We start from the raw sequence: 21,256 nt of genomic DNA, 5'->3' as shown, positions 1-21,256 counted from the left end.
CACCATATTTTTACACTTTTTGAAAGATGATCTAATCTCGTCCCGAAGAAACATTCTTCACATGATGACATATCTTTCAAATGACTAAGGATAAGAAACTGGACCTTAGAAGTACCTAGACCTAAATACATATGGTTGCTACTTTCAAATTCGTTAGGACCATAATCTGTATATTTAGTGTAATTTAAAGGTCACGCAATGATATAAAACGGCAGGACCAGATAGATATGCGTCTAAAATATTTAACAACAAGTCGTTAATAACACACCGAGCTTTATTTATACCTCAAAGAATTTATTTTGTGCGAATGATAATTAAAGAAACAAAGAAATACAAGTTTAAACGCGTTTATCATTTGTTCACCTTAGAGCTAATTCTATTATAAATATAGACACAATAATTTTTTCATTTAAATACTTTAAGTCAATATCGGATAGTGCAAATTATTCACACCAACATAATTTTGTGAAAAGTATAACTTAAAATTATTATACCAAATCAGTTGTGTTAGTTTGTGTCCGGGAATGTAGAGATATGGACCATCCACAAAACAGGTAATCATCACAAAGAAAGAATGCATCTATTTACAACATACTCCTATAAAAATATAAATAACTTAAAACATAATCTTTCTATGTACTGTAAAAAATTTTCCATATGTTGTAAATATCCAAACAAATTTGTTTCTCGATGCTAACAAAAAATACATGACAGCAACAGAATTGAACGACTTCATCAATCTTTACCTACACTTGAGCTGGAAATAAATCCCGATCTCAGACAAGCATCAGAATCAGGACAAAATTTCAAACAAAATTACAGGAACGGCGAGTAAGTGTCTTTTGTGGACACTCTGTGTATATATTTTAGAATTTGTGTTGTGTTGCAGTGACGTTCTGACATTTATTGTGTCTGCTTTCTACGCCAAATTAATTGTGATCTTGGGTATCGCATTGCCAGTCACTGATGCCATAGCAACCCGTGAGTACGACACGTATGATGTGAGTAATTTAATTTAAAATTAATGCAAATTTCTTAATTTGGATTAAGCGACAAGGTAAATATTAACTTTGCTGTTGTAATCGATACTGAAGCGGACAGGAGCTTCATTTTTTCCTTTATGTCTTCTTATACGAAAATAAAAGTCTATGCGATAATGTCACCCCCAAAATATTAAAAAAATACGTTTAAAAATTTCTCTGGAACATAATTTTCAACAACGTTTTTGTTTTTGCACACAGTAATTGATATATGTCCGAGTTTACTCTAAAACTTTCTTATATGCACTATTGTTAAATTCGTATTATTATACTGAAGACACAAGAAATATCGGATCAGTTTAATATCCTACACAGGTAATAGTTTTAAAGTAATTTAATCGATCATTTGAGATGAAACAGCCTGTATCATTCCAAACCACCCATGACTACTTCAATAGAAACAATAATTGTTGTTGATTACTAAATCTTAATAAACATTTGAATAACACTTGATGAGGTAATTTGTAAACACAATTATGCTTGGCCGTCAAATCGTATGTCTGCACTAAATTCACTGGATAATTTAATCGTCAATTTAAAAATAAGTCATTTATGAATTATTCTAATCGTATGGAGAAAGAAAGTAATCAAAAGGTAGCAGACATAACTGTAACGTGAGTCCAAAACGAAAATATTTCGTTTTGTTGAATGGTTTATATAAATATAAGTTTCTGGTGCACTTTGATGTAACCAAAGTTGATCTAGTAAATACAGCCAACATGCCTGTTTCATTACATTAAAATGGAACTTCTGAAGTTAGTTATTATCGTTCCAAACTTATTTTATTACTGGATAAAGAGACTGAAGAAGTATTAATTGGAAAAGTTTTGGTATTGCACTCTTAGAACTTTGTGCAATTTGATTATGCAATTATTGTGTTTTGTTTTAGGCCTTCTACATGTACCTGTACCTCGGCAGCATTATTTTTCTTTTGTATATGTACATGATTCAAGTGAAAGAAAAGTCAGCACAAGACTTTTGGCGTATGTATACCTTCTTTAAAATTGCGGACATTAGAAAGATAGTACATTGTTAGTTTAAAGTATTTAGTTAAACGAAGAGCGCCTAAATTTGATTCCTATTTCTATTAGTTTATGAACCATGCTGCGTTTAGTGTGAGAATTTATTTCAGTTGCAATATCGATTTTTGCAGCAACACTATTATGTTGTCGAACTGAAATAATAATAACTTACTAACAGCTGACGACAGTTTATTGATTATTTTTGTATTACTTAAATAAAATGCCACCTTCACACGGCAACAATATTTTCGTTAACATTCGATTTGGGAAACCTGATATACCTATGTATTTACGTAAGGTTTTCATAGACTTGTTTAAATCACTGTTAAATAATTTACATATCTAACGCTTGTCTTTAAGGACAGCACTACACTTTTCTGTTGTAGGGTGTTCAATACATTTTCAGCATGTAATATCTCCATTATTAACTTATTGTTATGAAAATTTAAATATAATTCATTCACAAATTTCTCTATATAACACACTCGAGTTTTTTTAACAATGTATCATCATCTTTTTTTTTTCATCGGTTTTCGTCATTGTTTTCAGCTTATAAAACTGTAGACACTACTCAAGAGACAGTATCGATTTTTTTGTCAGAAATGGGAAACAGTAAAATAAGTTTTTGTCGAAAAAAAATCTTTCCAAAGAATAGTATTTCAAATTGTGGGCTATAATCTAAGCATTTAAATCAATACACACGGAAATGTTTTACTGACATCGGGTGCTACCAGCGTATTTCTTATCTTAAAATATGCAACTTTTAATTACATTTTTAACGACTATGTTCTTCATTATTTGTTCTGAGTCTGATTTGACTCAGAACAAATAATTTCAAACATTTCAAACAATAAAAATCCAAAAAATATACATACATATACATATCGAAGGTGATATTTCAACAACCGTTTACTATTTTTTACTTTAAGATAACAATTTATTTATAAGAGTCTGTTTACATTGCACAATATCACTTATTTGACTCAAAGTTAACGATTACAATTTCCTCCCAAACCGGCGGAGAAAACAGACATCTAACACTATAGGACTCTTGTCCAACAACATTGAGGAACTTTCCCCATCTTTAGAAAGTACATTCGTATTTACAAAACTGTCACTCTATTAAGATGAGTCTTTCGTCAGTTTCGTCCTTTTCGCGGGATTGTTGTAATGTTTTAACTCGGCTTAAGGCAAGGCCTACTTCTCATTTATATAAAGTCATGCGTCATATTGTCCAGAAACTGTAACTTTTACCTAAAACTTAACTGCAATAAAACCAGTAAAATGACAACAAAATCGATTCATATCGAATAGCATGGAAGCTAACCTTTCGGACCAGATTTAAGATTTTTTTCCGACAAGAATGGGCAACTGAATTTTCATATTGCAATTCTTGCATTCTGCTATCTCAGCAGGCGACTGATACACAAGTATAAACTCTGGATCGTTACTGAACCAAATTGTTTGCATTATCAATTGATGACAATCTATATTTCGCGCCGCAATTTGATATGACGCTTCTGGATGACCAATAACAGAATTTCGTGTATCCAGATCCACTACATAAATCTGTCATGAAAGAGAGTAAATATACAGAGTGATTTCGAAATATACGCAATAATTTTAACCACAGCATCACGTGCCGTAGTAGTGGGGAAATATAGAAAAAACAAATTAAAAATCGAATGTGGCAAAACCCCTATGAACCACTCTCGATACGAAGTCACTGATCCACCTTGTAAAGAGAGGTGGAAAAACGTTCGAATAAAAACAATGTTTGGTTCTTGCCACAACGATTTTACATTGTTTATTAGAACAAAAATAAGAGCAACTTAGAATGCTACTACCTTTTTACAAGAAATATTGAAAATGTTGTCCTTGACTAGCAATACAGGCTTCAGCACGTCGCAACATTTTTCCACGGATAAGAAAAAACTACGGGAGTTCCACAAAGTGTAGCGGTTGCCACTTCCATTCGTTGTTGAAGCTCCTCGATAGTTTCTGGACACTGTTGATTTCCATAAACTAACTGTTTCATCCAACCACATAGGCAAAAATCACACTGACTGAGATCGGCTAAGCGCGGAGGCCAAACTACTGGCCGTTTCTACCGACCCATGCACTGGTTAAGAAAATGGTTATTTATTTAACCATTCACTTACTGGTCTAGTAAAATATGCTGGTGCTCTATCATGCAAGTACCACATGGGAACTCGTTCACCTAGAAGTACTTCCACATCTAGGTGCTCTTCCAACACACTATTTAAAAATTCGAGGTACTGTGCCGCGTTTATGCTGTTTGATGAAACATAAGGCATAAGTTAGGGCATTCACAACATTGCTGTAACAACCTTTCGCAGGAAATTACACGACGTGGAAAATCAGTGGGCTCCAAAGCTTGCACGTTTTAAACGTGGTGTGGATGTAGGCCTTGTTCTTTTAATGTTGCACGATATAAACTATACACTAGAATAAAGCTGCAAGTCGGTGAGTGCTGACGTCGGGCTGCTTTTCGATGCGTTCCAAATTTGTTCTTCAGCTTGTAGTATTCTGTCGGTCCTATCATGGCCACGAGCGTGAGTTTGAGGCTTGAAAGTACCGCGATCTCGGAGATGCTGTACCACTGATCTAAATGTTCGCGCACACGGAATCGCGCGATTTAGAAAGCGCTCGATCCACAATTCGAGGGCCAACCTGGCGTTTCCATCAGCCACACCATAAAGCACGTTAACCGAACACACGACGGCAACAAACTAATACATAACTGGCCCTTATCCAAATAATTTTTTCTAGATAGTGCTACCACTTAGGACCGTAAACTTTACACAGTGCAATAAATCTTATTGTGAGCTATTCCCCTTTTTTTATTGCACACATTTCGAAATCACCCTGTATAACAAATAAATGTATATAAACCCAAGTAACATAATCCAATAAATTAACAAAATTGTCTAAAAGAAATGAATCAGAATCACAAAATGTTTTGAGTTTACGAGTTTAAGCAACTAAGAACAAGTTTAAAATCAGATGAAGGTAGCCTATAAACAACAACTATAGCAATATCAACATCACTCATTTCGGCTGCTGCAAATTCAACAACTCCTTCAACGGTTTTATTAACACTTTCTGGTATTTCTTTACACGTCACACCTTCTCTACATAAGATCATTGTTAATGACTAGACAGCGGATTTCTGTCGGGCTTGGCAAGGCCAAACTCGGTACGGCTCGTGCGGGATGGGAATTCAGAGCAGTTACTAGCTGCACTTCGTCTATTTTCGAATAAAATAACGGTGCTTCGTTGTACTTTGCTGTTAATTCCCGTTCTCATTTACCTAGCTGTTTTACGAATTAAGGTTTCGTGAATTGTATTTATGGAATAAGTGAAAATTAAATGCACTGATTATTACCCGCTACTGATTCACAGCGATTCACGCGTCCCCACCTAATAATCGTGACGTAGCCCGACAGAAATCCGCTCTCTATTAATGACAGAGTGTGCAAAGTATGAAAAGATTATATGTAGTTATACCTATCAATGTGAAAAACTAAAGCCTCGTCATAACATAGGAAATGCTCGCAAAAGTATAACACGTCGTACTTTTTATCACTAAGAAATGCTTAGAGGTTGCATATTTTGTTTCCAACGAACTGTACACTGCACATTGAAACAAAATAAAGCAAAAATGTCACTGTTATCACAATGGAAAATCGTCAGTTATAGTAGTGTTATTTGAAGAAGGGAACAAGTTACTTGTGATATACGAATGGTTGACCTGTGTTTGTTCCTTTTTGTTGTCGAAAAAAGATGAATTTTTCACCAGTACCTACTGATTTTGGCCATGTCTCCAATTTGTATATCTCGTCCAAGAGATCCAAATCAGCAGCAACCATAAAGGACCGGCTAGGAATGTTGTCTAGATTGTTAAAGAGACGATGAAGGTAAGCGAAGAAAAATGTTGCTTCTCCGATGGGAATCGAACCACATGTTTACCGCTTGCCGGGCGGGTGCCCTTACCACTAGACAACGGAGGAGCTTATCTTTCTCCGCTTACCAACGTGTTATTGTGCCGCATCAGCGCACGGTCGTGCTGGCGTGCGAAGGAGATAGATACTGATGTTACTCCTGCTACTCTTACGTTCGTCGTTCGAATCCTGGCGGTGCTGCGGACCCTGAACACAGCGGGCATAGGGTGGTAGCAGAAGGATGTTGCGTGCGTGCGTGCGTGCTGCCTGTCGGTGGTCACCAACGAAGGTAAGCGAAGAAAAATGTTGCTTTTCCGGTGAGAATCGAACCACCCGTTTACCACTTGTCGGGCTGGTGCCTTACCACTAGACTACGGTTGCATCACTAAGTGGAGTTTTCTTGCTTGATCTTATCTCTTTACCTATTTTTGGTTAATTTAATGCGAGCACGATATGAATACGATGTGAACGCGTCAGCCTCAATCAGTGTAATGCATGGTAGAACAGGAGATTCTGTAATATGACGCATCGTCATCCTATCCAAACTACTTCCCTCACAAAAGATTAAGCTTCATTGGATCCCCAAGGGAACATAAAATTTTGAGTCGCAAATATCGCATTTTGAATTCGGCAGTACTAGTTGTGTTTCATTTCGAGCAGACTTCCTCCAACCCACTAATGTTCTACAGGTCTATCACTGGCTCTGTCCGTTAGAAGAATCCCAGATTTTGCAAACCCTGGTTTCCTAATTTAAGGTTCTGATCAACTCTAGTCATCTATTCGCTTCATCAACCCATTAAATTGTGTTCTATCAGTAACTTGTACCGAATAGAAGGGAAACACTACCGCTTTGAGTTCCCCAAAGTCGTAGAAGTCAGACCTGACCGTCGAGTCGATGAAGAAATTGTTTGTCAGTAACTGCAATAAAGGAAACTTCTTTAAGGTACCCGCGTTGTATAACTAGTGCTGACAGTACCCAGATTTACATCCACTGTTGACATCTACCCACACTTTGAACTACCAAGGACTCGTCAAAGAGAATTTGAAATACTTAAGTAATGCATAAACCGCAGTGTTCACTGAGGCCTGAACCCAAATGGCACTTCATTGTTTTCGGTAAAAGCAAAAGCAAGACCTTCTAATTAACTTGTCCTGTCTTCAAAAACCTCTCTTTGAAATGGAACTTCTACAGGTCACAATCGCGTACTAGATTGATAGCTTCTTGAAAATATGTTTCCAACATTTAGCATCTCTAGCACTCCGTAGAGAGAAAAAAGTGATATTGATGCCTCTGTTTTTAAGAGCTACACATTTTTGTCTTTCGTATTCGGGCTTCAAGGTTGCTAACTTTATATACCAGAAGTGTTTTACTTGACTATGATAGCATTCTGACCTATTTTGTTGGTTTTATGCTTGTTGTACATATTATTAAAGCCACATTAAGAAGCCAAAAGCTAATATCATTTTCTTAGTTTGACCCATTAGTTAAATTCCTGTCCCTTGAAAAGTAATAAACATCTAGTGGTGTTACAGCTGTAGCACTGCGATGATAATTTTCTTGTGTGGAAGTGCAATTGTTGCAGTTGATCTTTTCGCAATCCAAAATACCCACTATATAGTGATATATTTCAATGGAGTTTGTCTTGGAGAGGATGTAGTTTGCAGATTACAAAAAGAAATTTCAACAATAACGCGGATCAAAATTCTATCTACTCAAAATAGTCTACACAACCAGTGCGAATGTTTAGTTGATGTGCTCAGTACAGACATTATATTTCCAATCTCAATCCACTATCAATGTCAATGTCAATCTGTTAGTTGTAACGGACAAGATCATATTGTCTCGCACTGTCCTTTACAGCCATAAATCGTACCAGACCCGATTTCATGAGGTCGAAAAACCCAACTACGTCAAAACCTGCGACATAACTTGGATAATAAGTTAGAGTGCTGAGGAGTTTCTAAATTCAGCACCCACAAATTTGATGTTGATGCAATCAGTGGAATACAAACGAAATCAAAACCGTATATTGAAAAGTTTCTGACTGCAACGCTTTGGAAACGAAATCCTCGATAACTTCCCCTGGATGCAAGTATCGCACCGGACCACTTCGATACGATTCTTCCGCTGGACCCACTCACGCGGTTTTTCACTACGGCGTCGATGGTATCCCTCACGACAGCTCAAGCAAGACTTGTCGCCACTGGATACTGAACACACGTCGTGCTTGTGTCCACTCACATAAAGCACTATATTAATCTTATACTATTAAACGAGCAAAGTTTGTATATATATATATATAAATATATATCTATATATATAATGGGTTTCTCGAAAACGGCTCTAACGATTTCGATGAAATTTACAGGTTGGGGGTTTTTTGGGTCAAGAAATCGATTCATCATAGTTTTAACTTCTGAAAATTACAGCTTCATACATTTTCAGCAATTTTCAGGCAGTGAATTATATTCGTTGCTAGGTAACATCGGATGACACTACACGAACACGAGATTGTTTTATAAGAGAAGTTTGGGTGACAGTCTGACAGTACGTTTGACGTACCTTTTTATCTTCAATTGTACGTACCGAAACATACTCCACTGTATAGAGGACGTTAAAATTCACCCTCTGAGGTAACAAAATTTACGGAAAACTAAACAGTGAGCGGATAAAAGGCACACGAAAGTGCGTTGAGTTAAGGTTATGTTGTCAAGCATTCATTTCAGAGGTTCGACGGTCAGGGTCAATATGTGATTGTTTTCCGGGATGGGACCGTATTATTTCAGTTTTTGGGCTCAACTTTTCGCACACTTTTGTAAGTGGCATCTTCGGGAGCAGGGTTGAGATTGAGAAATTAGGAATAACGCAAAAGAGCACGGTAACTCAGTATGTTAATCACACCAGAGGCGAAACCATTCTGGCAGTAAGAAAGTGGTTGTGACCTTTTTCTAGAGTCGAGAGAGAGAACTAGGAAAAAAAGAGAACGACAGAGAGAGAACTTGGGTAACAAATGAGATTTTAATAAAAATGTCAAGCAATAATTCCAGTTTTCCATTCTTTAATCTCTACATGTCACTCATCACTATTTAAAACAAAGACTGCTTATGGAATTTCTTTTTTAATGTGTATTTTTAACTAGCGCGTGTACTTCAAAATGCATACTATACGCATATTTATCTGTCCTAATCTGATCTAATACTACCAAACGAGCCGAGTGAAGCTCGGTCAACCAGATATTATAGTATATTATTAGCCAAGGTTGCAGAGCCAAGCATTCTAGACCGAGCGCAAATTAGAACCCGAGACGCGCAGCGTCGAGGGCTCTAAGTGCGAGGTCTAGAAGTGGCTTTGCAACCGTGGTTAATATACTATTTTTTTCACTAGTAGAAACCATAAGACACTAAACTGAAAAATAAACGTTCAATTTTTTGACGCAACATGATTTTGTTTTGATTTCTAATCAAATTTGATCTAAATCTTCAACACAAAGAAAACCGTTTATACTTGTCGCTGAGTTAATCATTTTATCTTCCACCGTCTACCAACTACCATGCGTATACTCAAGTAATGTTTGTAGCACACATTTGTTCATTTTTTAAGAAATAATCACATCAAACATTGCGTACATAACCTCAATTTTTCTTTTTGAACCCGTGGTAGCAAAAGTTGAATTTGCTACCACTAAATGAGTCGACATTTGCATGCGTCCAGGCTGCTAGTGAAAAAAATAATAAAGTGCTTTACACTCACATAATGCAAGTCGCTAACCCTGTCCACACACCACTGCACTTTTCCATTGGAGTTCACGAGCATAACGTCGTTACGCCGAAAATGGGCTTCGAGCCCACGATTCATTATTCTTCTCAAGGACATTAAATTAGATTTCAAATAGGGAACATGGAGTGTATCATCACTGAAACCTTTCCTGTTTCACGGGACACGTACGCCACGAACCGTACCGTACCTACGCTCATTGTCGTTCGCGAGGTTTAACGTTCCTCTCTTCGAGCGGTTGGACTTCATCAACTGACTCAACTCGAGGCACCGCTATTCAAACACCAATTGAGGCTTGGGTTGATCGCCTCATACTTTGCTACCTTTTTGCATGCCTCTCGGTCTCAGCCTTTTGTGTACTTCGACACTCAGATGCCTTATGCAATGGCTGACCACACTTGAAACTTGAAGTAGCTTAGGTTTTGTCGGCGACCATCACCAGCTTCTGCGCGCGTCGTTTTCCTCAATTATTATAATTCGGAGCGCTTCCGCCGTCGATAAATTCGTCTCGCAATTCGATAACACAACGAAACACGTCGAAATTCGCAAGTAAACTATATAGCAGCAATACTGTTAAAAAATCGAGCTTGATTTACAAATCCATATCACTCAAATTGTCCACGACGTAGCAAAAATCACGCAGATGCTTACACATGTCGGTGCCATCGGTGATCTTGCATAAGATGAGGCTCGCCCTTCTCGCAGATCCCTTCTGGTGGTAAATTTCCTCCAGACGTAACCATATGCTTCGGACGGTTCCATTGAACTTGTCGATGATGTCCGACCTCGCCAATGGCTGCCGCGTTCGTCGCTGTTGGCTGTTGCCTCATTTGACTTGACGGTGACGCTGTTCTCATATTACCACAAGTCGCCCTTGGTCAGCACCATCTGCATTTAGAGATTCCACGTATCGTAATTAAAATTATCCTTGTGCACGCACACAGACACATATATTAAAGACACGCGATTCTGTTATTCGTGAACCCATAACCTGTTGACGCAACCAGGAAAACAAACGGAATCAAAAGTGTATATTAAAACACGATTAGCAATTAAGCATACATCACAAAATATTAGTAAACGAACGACGGAGCAATGGTACTCGTACTGACGTCAGTACTACTGTCTATTTGACAAACATTCTAGAAACTCTGATTACACTTCTGTCGGGGTGCATGCTCGCACTCGCAAATGTAGATGGAGTTCCAAAATTTGATTGGTTCCACAAGTGAAAATAGCACACGTACACTTTCCATTTTTCCCAATATTTGTCTTGTGCTGTTAGCCATAATTTGTAGACTACTTCAACATAGCAATGATCTACAAAAGTATATCTACATTTCATGGTATAAGGGTCCACAACAATGCCTTCTTAAATTAGATACTAGAGACCACTATACAAAACATTGCAGTATTAATTTTCTTAATTTATAATAAATTAAAATCTTCGGTATGCATAGATAAGAATAACCAATTCCACATTTAAAAAATTGTTTTTGTACTGTAAAATTAAAACTCATTATTTTCTATTACAAAGCAGTTAAATTTTCTTGACACCGAGTAAAAAAAATTTTACAAATAAATCATTACGAATTAGCGCGTTTTGGATTAAACATACTTGGCTTTTACTCGCAAATTATAAGCTACAAGAAAAAAATAACCAATTTATTACTTCCCGAGCGTAAGCTAAGGCCGACTCCCTGCTCTTATGTTTTCTCCACTTTTCATAGTCGCTAGAGTACGAAAAAATAGGTCTCTCGTTTCCGTCTATTTGTCCGGATTTTTGTTAGACAGATAATCTCCGAAACTACTGGACTGATTGTTGGTAAGCTTTTGTATGTATATTAGGCATATCATATAGATGGTAAAACATTAATCAACATTTGGCTACTTACCCTACCAACAATTTGATGACGTCCACTCATTATACTGCATAATTAACAACACCGATTTCGTATGAAATAATATGCTCCCGTACCTACTTGTGGTTTACAAATCTTGTCTTGATTTTGTTTATTATTACTATATTTGTTTATTGTTTAATCCGCCTTGTTCTTTAGCAACATAATACGTAACCTTGTTACAGTCGACGTTGCTCAGTGGTAACATCTCTGCTTCACAGACCCAGGATCAACGGGATGAAACTAGCGGGCGGCAAACCTTTTTTTCATTAGATAAAATAAATTTAATAAAATTAATCACTCTCCAATTTTTCAATGATCAAATTAAGAACTAGTCGCCCCATTTTATCGAAAATGTGGAAATATCCACGTCTTTATAATAATAACAATGATAAAACAAGAACATTTTGTTCGAATGAGGCTGATTAATAATTTTAGTCCTCTGTTTTGAGACGATAAACTCATTCAAATCAAACAAATTTCTACATGACACAGTTTCACACTTCAAGTTTGTTACGCATGTTGCTGAGAGGCCATTTTTCCCGTTAGTCATCTGTTGTAAATATATTTTACATCGTGCATATTTGTACAGTGTCCGGCCAGAGGTGAATTTATAGGGATGCTTGTGATGCTGGAGCATCAGGCCCCCGAAGTCAAGGGGCCTCTTCTAGCCTAACTATAAAGAAAAATAAAATGTATTTGTTTTTAATTAGCTTATTAAAAAAATACAATTTCGTCTTCGCCTGAGCGTTTGTTGACACATGTAATCTCGAAATTCTGCAAAATGCAAAACTGGCCCCTTCCTACCGTTCCAGTAATTTATGACTTGCAGCCAGTCAGCCACCTACATAACGAAGCTCCGGCAGCCGAACGGTTACGTTTTGTTTTCAGTATCATTTTCTCGTTTTTATTTTGCTTTCCTGTTCGTTCAGTAATTTCAAAAGTGTGCGGTACCTTCTACCTATTTCTCAGCGAATCTTATAATTTGTTAAAAATTTAAAAAAATCACCTCTATAATTAATTTTGTGTGGAACTATCCTTATTAAAAAAAAATAACACTACAATTTATTCATTAGGTATTAGATTAAATAATATGTCCGAACGCAAATAATATCTCAGTGGAAGCTAAAAAAGGAAACTTAAGTTTCAACATGAATAGTTGGTAAAATATCGAAAAGTCCCAAGTTTTTTTACACCTCAGCCTTTCTTCTTTTTCCTACATAAGATTAAAGTATTGAAAATATTTAAATTAAATTTGCTATCCAGCTCCCAATTATAACAGGAAAAAAATAGGCCCCAAATAGGTCCCTAAGAATGTAGATTGCCCCTGGGCGTCCCCTTGGAATTTGCGCCTCCACGGTGTAGGGGCTGCGAGGGTGTAATTTATGACGCTGGTTTTTCCTTTGTAGAGGTTATCTCAAAACAAATATCGCAAAATCTAATTTTATAATTTTTCAAAGAAGCGGGATTTGTAGGATTTATACTGGAAGTTTTGTCGGAATAAACTTCAACCAATTTTTTTATTGCAGTTGTTGTTGCCAGTGGCTTAAGTAATAAACGTGCCTTGAATGATTTACAGTTACAAAGCAATTTTTATTTCATAAAAGATGCAGCATGAAATAAAGTCACGATTCATATTCTCCGCTTTCGATTAATACTAATAGTCTACTAAATTTCCGGTTCAATACATGATTTCGACGTCGCTTCTCCCCTACTCTAATCCACTTTTAGTTAGTTGATGGGTTAGTGTATGATGGAAAATACGTGTTAATGTTTTTTAAATTTTAATTTTGTTCTTCATATTTTAGGGCGAACAGCAGACTCAGATCCATCCTATGGCATAAAAAAAAATCAGCACGTTCGGTATGGAAGTTTTTATTTCAGAATGGGAGTCACAGGTAAATATGAAAATGCATCCCCTAAATAAAGGACAAGAAAATAAAAACAAAACTTTCTTGTTTTCAGGATTTGGAATCGGTTCAGTTATTTACTCAGGCTTGCAGTTCGGCCAGTATTTTGAACTTTCTTCTCAAAAGGATTGCGATAATGTGCTTAAGGCTGTAAAACCACTTCTGAGAATAATATTTGCTCTTATGCAAATGTTGTTTATATTTTCTTACAGCAATGTAAGTTTTGAGAGACGAATGGATTATTCGCTTAAGATTTATCGACACAGTTCAACATTTTTAAGGGTATTCCAATATCTAAATACGTATGTAGATTTATACGCAACATGCTCGCATTTCTCATCCTAACATTTGCTATACTTCAAAATCCCGTGTACATGTAAACACTTGTCCAGATTTACGTTAAATCGTCTGAATCCCGAACTAACAACGTCGTCAGTTTTTAGATATGCAGAGAAGTAAGATTATTGCCAGATTTGGCCTGATGCATATGATTGCAACAAACGTATGCGAATGGCTTTTCGTCTTGATCGAGGAAACTCAACACGACATTTATAAATCCGCAAAAAAGCGCCAGGACAACGCAGCGAGAGATAACGTATCCTTGTCGGAAATGGATTTCAAGTTCTTAAATTCTACCACTTTCACTATAACAAAACAAATGTATGAACATAAAGTGAATTGTCTTCAGTCGAACATAATGGAACCAATCTTAATTAAATCAGAACCGTATCTGGCGCCTTGCACGGTTGAATATAGTTTACTATGTGCAGTTATTTTAGGATTAATGTGGAAGAATGCACAGTATTATGAAAATACAGGTCAGTTTCTTAAATAACCAATTACAACAATTTTATTATATTTCGCTGACGCTTTGTATTATATTGCAAATTATATTTTTTTTATAGATACCCGTGGTAACAATTCTCCTGAGGCTGAAGAAAAACAAAGTGGTTGCAACGTTATCTACAGCTCAAGACAATCTCAGTTTTCAGTAGACTGTGCTCAAGCGCATAAAGGTTTGTTTACAGGAATTCTTGTTTTAGCTGTAACCGTTATCAGCTTAATTATGTTTTTTGAGTTAGTCGGATATAAAGAATACCAGGATATTGCCATTTTACAGGTACGTATTGACACCTATGAATGACCATTAATTAATACCTTTGTGACGTTACGTATTTAAAACAGTTACTTATACCACACTTGCTAAAAACGCTAATTTGTTTTACGAGTACTTTTCCAAAACGAAGCAGAAGTGTGAATATAGGTACAGAACGCCTCAGTGGTCTAGTGACGAAAGATTACGCTTTTATAATTGTTTGCCATCATTTCCAAATACACAAGGTGTTCCGTTTAAAGGTTACATACCAAAGTTGTATTTTTTTTAATATTTGGTTCTATGTAATAAAATGGTCGTATTTAAAAATTCACAACCCAACCTATTAGGTGGAGATATGGAATTTTAGACAGAACTTTTTTGCCACCTTGTCTTTACATAGTTAACTGGTAGCCCGAACTTATTTCCATCAGACTCAGGCTGTTTTTTTAATAATTTCTTAGAAATCTAGGGAGATTTATTAGGGATACAAACTCCACGAATAAAATAAATGTATATTTAATACTTGTATTACACAAATAATAATAAGATATTATAATGTTAACAGAGGCAAAATACTCAATTGTGTAAAAAAATAGGAACATAAATAGTGGAAGTGGAGTAACTAATAGAAAACAATTATATTAATTACGTAAGTACCTTAATAATTACAACAAATGTTCAAAATTACGACCCTGGTTGTTGATAGAAGCTGTATATCTTCTTCGATTACTCTTTTACACATTTTCCAACATTTCCTCTGTAAAAGTTGCTACAGCCGCAATGATTCTATTTCGCAGATCTTCTTCATTTACTGGTAGAATGTCATACTCATACACTCTAACCTTCATAGTACCCCAGAAGAAAAAATCTAAAGGGTTTAAATCTGACGAAAGAACCGGCCAATACTGTGGTCGCCCTCGCCTGATCCAACGATTTTTAAAATTTGTATTTAGCCACCGTCTGACATCTACAGCAAAATATGTAGGGGCTCCATTCAGTTGAAACCACATGTTACTTGCTAGTGGAATATCTTTTCTTAATGATTAATATTTGTTATTTAAAAAATGAAGAAAACTTTCACCAGTTATACGATTGGGTGATATATGTGCTCCAGGAAGTTGATTATTAATTATTGTAGCCCAAAAATTAAAAGCAAATTTATATTGATGTCCTCTTACTCATACAACTTGTGGATTTTCTAAAGCCCAGTAGTGATTATTACGCAGGTTGAAAATTCCTTCCCGCGTGAAAGTAGACTCATCAATCAATAATATGTTTTTTATAAAGTCATTGTCTCTTTCAAATTTCCTGAGCAGCCACTGACAAACTTCCGTCCGGGATTGAAAATCTCTTGGTGTTAAAGCTTGGACTTTTATAAAACGGTATGGAAGGAAATTTTCTCTCTTTAAAATTTTTGGCACTAATGTAAAGAGAATTCCAACATCTTGTGCTCTTGTACTTCGTAATGTCTATGACTTGTTCTTCTACTCTTGATGTTCTTGTTGTTCGGGGACGGCCTTTGTCGTGGTTATCAATCATTTGTGCAATGTTCCCAGTTTCTCTCAAAAGTTGATTAAGCCTCACAGATACATTTTTGTTTGGGTGGCGTCTGAAAGGGTAACCCAAAGCGTATTCTCTTGCCGCAGCAGTAAAATTTCCATTGCAAACTCCCAGAATAGAAAACATATCACAATAATCATTTCGTTATTTTGTTTCCATTGTTTGTTCAATATCATTACCATGGTAAGACACCCCGACAAAGGAAAGTGGATCATTACCTTGCAAAGTTGCCACTGTTGGTTCACAGCTAATTTCAAGGATTTTAAAGACCTTGTAGATTCTTTATTTTTAAAGATCAGATATTCTCAGTGAGTAAGCTTGTTTTTTTGTGATAATATGTATGATTTAAAGCAATTTTAACGAACATCAAATGAATAGATTTTCAATTAATTTATTTTTTGAATGTCATCTTTAAAGACCAGTAAATCAAAAAGTGCCTGAGAATTTTTTTAATATTTTTCCGGTGATGACTGTAGTCCGTTAGTACGCCATTTTTGATACACTGATGTGACATTTGTATTCGATATATGGGATGAAAAGATAGATAGATGGCTGTCGCTATAGTGACACGCTGTATAGCCGAGTTTCCCTAAGTTTCTCAAAAAAGAATCTAAAGTTTTCTTTCACGTGTAATAATGTTTTAAACTTGCAGGGTGATTTCAAAATATATGCAATAATTGTAACCACAACATCACGTATCGGAGTAACGTGGAAATAAAAAAAACAAATTAAAAGTCAAATGAGGCAAAAACCCCAGTAGGTGGAAAAAAGTTCAAATAAAAATGATGTAAACACTTTCAGTTTCAATTAAAAGTTAAACCGACGTTTTGCTGATTTATCATTCGTTCATTCTTACATATTTTTCATTCATGTGTTGAAGCTTTTTAATAGTTTCTGGACACTGTTGATTTTCATAAACTAACTCGTGGTACTGCCGCGTTTAGTCTATTTGGTACTACATAAGGTCCAACTAAGCGATTATTTACTATACCGGCCCGCACTTTTATAGAAAACCGTCACTGAAATCGTACTTCTTGACGAGCGTGTGGATCTTCATCGGACCAAATGTGAGTGTTGTGGCTGTTGAAAACAGCATTGCAAGTGAATCCTGCTTCATCCGTAAACAAAATGCAATTTAAAAAGTTAGGGCATTCACAACATTGCTGTAACAACCATTCGCAGTAAATTACACGACGCTACGTTGAAAATCAGCAGGTTCCAAAGCTTGCAGTTTTTAAACGTGGTAAGGACGTAGATCTTGTTCTTTTAACTACAGACAGGGACACTCCAATTTCAGCTGCAAGTCGGCGAGTGCTGATGTCGGGCTCTTCTTCGACGCGTTCCAAAATTTATTCTTCAGCTTGCAGTATTCTTTCGGTCCTAACACGGCCACGATCTTGAGTTTGATATATACTGCTACCACTTAAGACCGTGAACTTTACACAGTGCAATCAATCTTATTGTGAGCTATTCCCCTTTTTTATTGCACACATTTCGAAATCAGAAGGTATAGAAGCCTGGTGAGAAAAAATACCAAATTTTTGAAAAATGGGTTTACAACTGTCATAAGGTTTACTGTTGTTAATGACTCCAATTGGACTTTTTTAAATTCTAAATAATCTTTCATTGTGGTTAGATGGTCCCCATAAAATTAAAACATATACCAATTAGCATTCAAGATTAGAATAGTAAAAGGTGATTACTGATATACAACTTTATTCAGTTTTGGAGCCAAGTTTTCTACATGATCTTGTGACATTAGCTTGTTGTCCACATTAAGTCCTAATAGTTTCACCGAATTTGTAACAACTTCATTATTTGAGCTGAATTGTAAATATTGTGTCTTATTGTCATTCACAATAAACTTATTAGTTAAAAACCAGCTTTTAGCAGATTCTTAACTAACTTTTTCTGCATCTGCAAGATGGATTGTCACATTTTGCAACGTTTAAAATTATTGTATCGTCTGCAAATAAAATTTGGCGATGACTTGGAACATTTGCCTATATATCATTGAAGTAAATCAGAAAAAGGAACAAACGAAAATGTGAAAAGAAATCAAAAACTGAAAAAAAACTGTAGCAAAAAATCTGTTGTATTTGTATGTTTATTTATTATACAGGTGCAAATTTATGTTAGTATATCAGTAGTTCAATACATACAATAAAATAAAGGTCTAAATTGAAAATCCATAGGGTACAATTTCACTGGAAACGTTTTTATAATCTGTAATACCGAAAACATATAGGATTTGCATTATACATCAAGCGTCTCTATATTTCCCAAATTTTCGGTTTAAAGAACTTAAAATTAAATTTAAAACGTGTGCTTCGCTTAGAAAGTACTTTGCAGAAGTGATCTTCTAACCCGAGTGTCACAGCTACTATTAAGGACGCAACAAAAAAAAATGATTGTATTTTCAGTAAGCGTCTTTGAGTCTTTTGTGTTATCAACGTAAAGATCTACATAGCAGAGTTGCGTATTTTACTCATAACTTTAATTATCTTTCCTCGCAGTGGAAACCGAATTGTAAAAACTGTCGCGAGTTTGTGATGAATTTTTATGTTTTTTTGTCGCGAGTATTTCGCAGTCAAGCTTTGTTATAAGCAAGCGTAAGGTATTTTAAATATTATAGAAAAGAATAGAAGGCAAAGAGAATCCGTAGAGATTTAACTTTATAGTAGAAACATGAAAACAAACTGCCAACCTACATATTTAATAAAGAAAATTTTAAATAGGTAATTTCTGGTGTTTGATATTTTTATCTCCACCCACTTGAACACTCCGCAACCATGCGGAGTATTGTCGAAAGAGTTCTTGAATAACGAAGTTTGTTACGTAATAGATTCGAGTAGAAGAAGAGAGTAATAAGCTGAATGTCTAAAAAGTAATATGTATCGGAAAGTTCATTATTACAAACTGTAGTAAATGCAGTTGTTATTAAAAAAAACTTGGATTTTCGATCACACAAACAACGAAAAACAATTGTTGACGCGTTTCGCCAACCACGTTGACATTATCTAGACATATCTCAGATAAACTAAACAGTTTAGATTTTTTGTTTTTCGGTGTTTGTGGGGTGATGCTAAAACGCTACCCAAAATTTGTCTAATCATTCCCACCAATGATTGATGATGTCCCCTATCATTTTGAGTACTGAAAATTATCTAAATTTTATAAAATAATGTACTCTTCTACTTGTGCTTTATGAACCCGCCTTGATTTTTGTCGTAATTGCTTTGAAAAAAAAATTGTATGCAATATTTTCCATGTATTTTATGTAGCCGATATCTCGCAATTTCTTCAAATACGTCGTGACCGAGTAACTGTCGGATTTTTTTACTTATATCATAAAAAATATAAAATTTTGCAAAATCAAATTTTAACTTTTTCTAAAAAACGGAATTTGTTCGATGTATTAAGGAGCGAGGGAAGTTCTGTCTAAATAACCATAGACCTTTTTTTTTCTTACACTGTGGCAGGTGTTTTTTTAACTGGATTTATTTGATTGTACTTAAGAGTTAGAAAAGTGCTATCAAATATCATTCGACCAATTTTGTTAAACTTTATTTTGACAGTGCAATAATTTCCAGAAAGAGTTCGAAAAAAAAAGCGAAAGTTCTTCCATAGCAGTTAAAGTAATTTTAGCTAGCCAATTAAAATGAAACATCCTGTGTACTATTGATTAACGGCAAAGGTAGTGTACCATAACCGATTACAAAAAGGTTCCCTCTGAGTGTATTTTACGCTACTAATTAAAGATCTCAGAAACAATAAACTGTGAAGCGTCATCTTATAAATGTTTTTACAGTAAATCAATACCATTTATCAAGAGTTTCCAAAGATCAGTTTAAGTTTGTTTTCAAAAATCTTATTAAGTGGTAATGCCACAAGCGTAACTTTATGATCACCGCCTACATTTTAAAAACGAAAATTGACTTACAGGTGAATGCATGGGAAGCCGTCTTGTTCGGAATGGGCACAGTGGCAGCCGTTTTCTGCATAGCAGCTTTGCGCGATATCGGATTTCACCAAATGAAGAGAGCTTTAGAGCTGGAACATTTATTACTCCTCGTTACACAATGCGGTGTATTTATGTACTTTTTATTCCAAATAATCGGCGCAGTGCTCATGGGACTTAACAAAGGCAAAGGAGGTATAATGAGGTAATACACCCTCGTGAAATAATCGCTCCCGCCCGACAATTGATTTTTTCAGGATAATCACACCGCTTTCGGCTCTCATCCAGAGCTCTTGCCAGACCGTTTTGGTGCTGGACGCTTGGAGAAGACGCTGCAGCACAGCGACACAGATGCGCCTCAAACCCGGCAGACAGCTGATTACGTTTTTACTTGTTGCCAACATAGCTTTGTGGATGGTCAACAGACTGAAAAATAATCGGTCGGTGTCGCATCCCAACCAAATGGATTTCTATGGAGTGCTGGCATGGAATATCATCACGCATGTGACAATGCCGTTGGTGGTATCTTATCGGTTCATGTCGAGTGTATGTTTCTATGAAGTATGGAAACATGTGTATAAAACGAGACCTGTTAACGAAAAGGATCCAAATTTATAACAGTTTTAGTTGTACTAACTGATTATTAAATAAATACATTTAAATCTACGATCTATTTTATAACCTGGAAGGACATGCTTTCAAATGATAGTTTAAGTTTGAGGTTTATCCGAGAAGCAGCAAACCCTCCCAAGCAAAGTTACAGTCTTCGTTACAGTCACTTCCATGAGATTTTATTGATAAACTCGTAGAAACAAATTAACTTTTAACTAAAAAGAATCTCACTCATTTTCAACATATTTCTACAAGCAATCGAACGAAGGTTCATGTCAGACATGAAATTTTCGGAATTAATAACTACCTCGATAAATATTATTAACAATATTCAGAAATCTAATCAAACATACTTACTTGACATATTTTCTATACTAAACTTTTTTATACTTACTTTAAACCTAAAGAATTTTT

General features: G+C 35.7%; 1 protein-coding gene across 2 annotated transcripts; it reads left to right on the top strand.

The window, feature by feature from the left end:
- The first annotated feature begins 472 nt into the window (after window positions 1–472).
- Window positions 473–20,896, top strand: LOC135130423 (proton channel OtopLc-like). 2 transcript variants are annotated; one of them, XM_064057809.1, is made up of 10 exons: window positions 473–554; window positions 715–831; window positions 890–1,001; window positions 1,930–2,023; window positions 13,512–13,601; window positions 13,669–13,829; window positions 14,050–14,431; window positions 14,519–14,733; window positions 20,215–20,435; window positions 20,488–20,896. In XM_064057809.1, exons 1-10 carry the CDS (start codon window positions 535–537, stop codon window positions 20,846–20,848), a joined length of 1,773 nt encoding a protein of 590 aa, XP_063913879.1. In that variant the 5' UTR covers window positions 473–534; the 3' UTR covers window positions 20,849–20,896. The 2 variants fall into 2 exon arrangements, with proteins under 2 accessions (XP_063913879.1, XP_063913883.1); XM_064057813.1 differs by lacking the exon at window positions 1,930–2,023 and having other exon boundaries at window positions 890–981.
- The last annotated feature ends 360 nt before the right edge of the window (window positions 20,897–21,256 follow it).

This window comes from Zophobas morio, unplaced genomic scaffold, assembly GCF_036711695.1.
Source record: "Zophobas morio isolate AGI-343-1 ecotype UQ-CSIRO unplaced genomic scaffold, CSIRO_AGI_Zmor_V1 ptg000002l, whole genome shotgun sequence".
NCBI lineage: Eukaryota > Metazoa > Arthropoda > Insecta > Coleoptera > Tenebrionidae > Zophobas > Zophobas morio.
The sequence above is the reverse complement of the archived record's forward strand: the minus strand, read 5'-3'. Positions and strand labels throughout refer to the sequence as shown.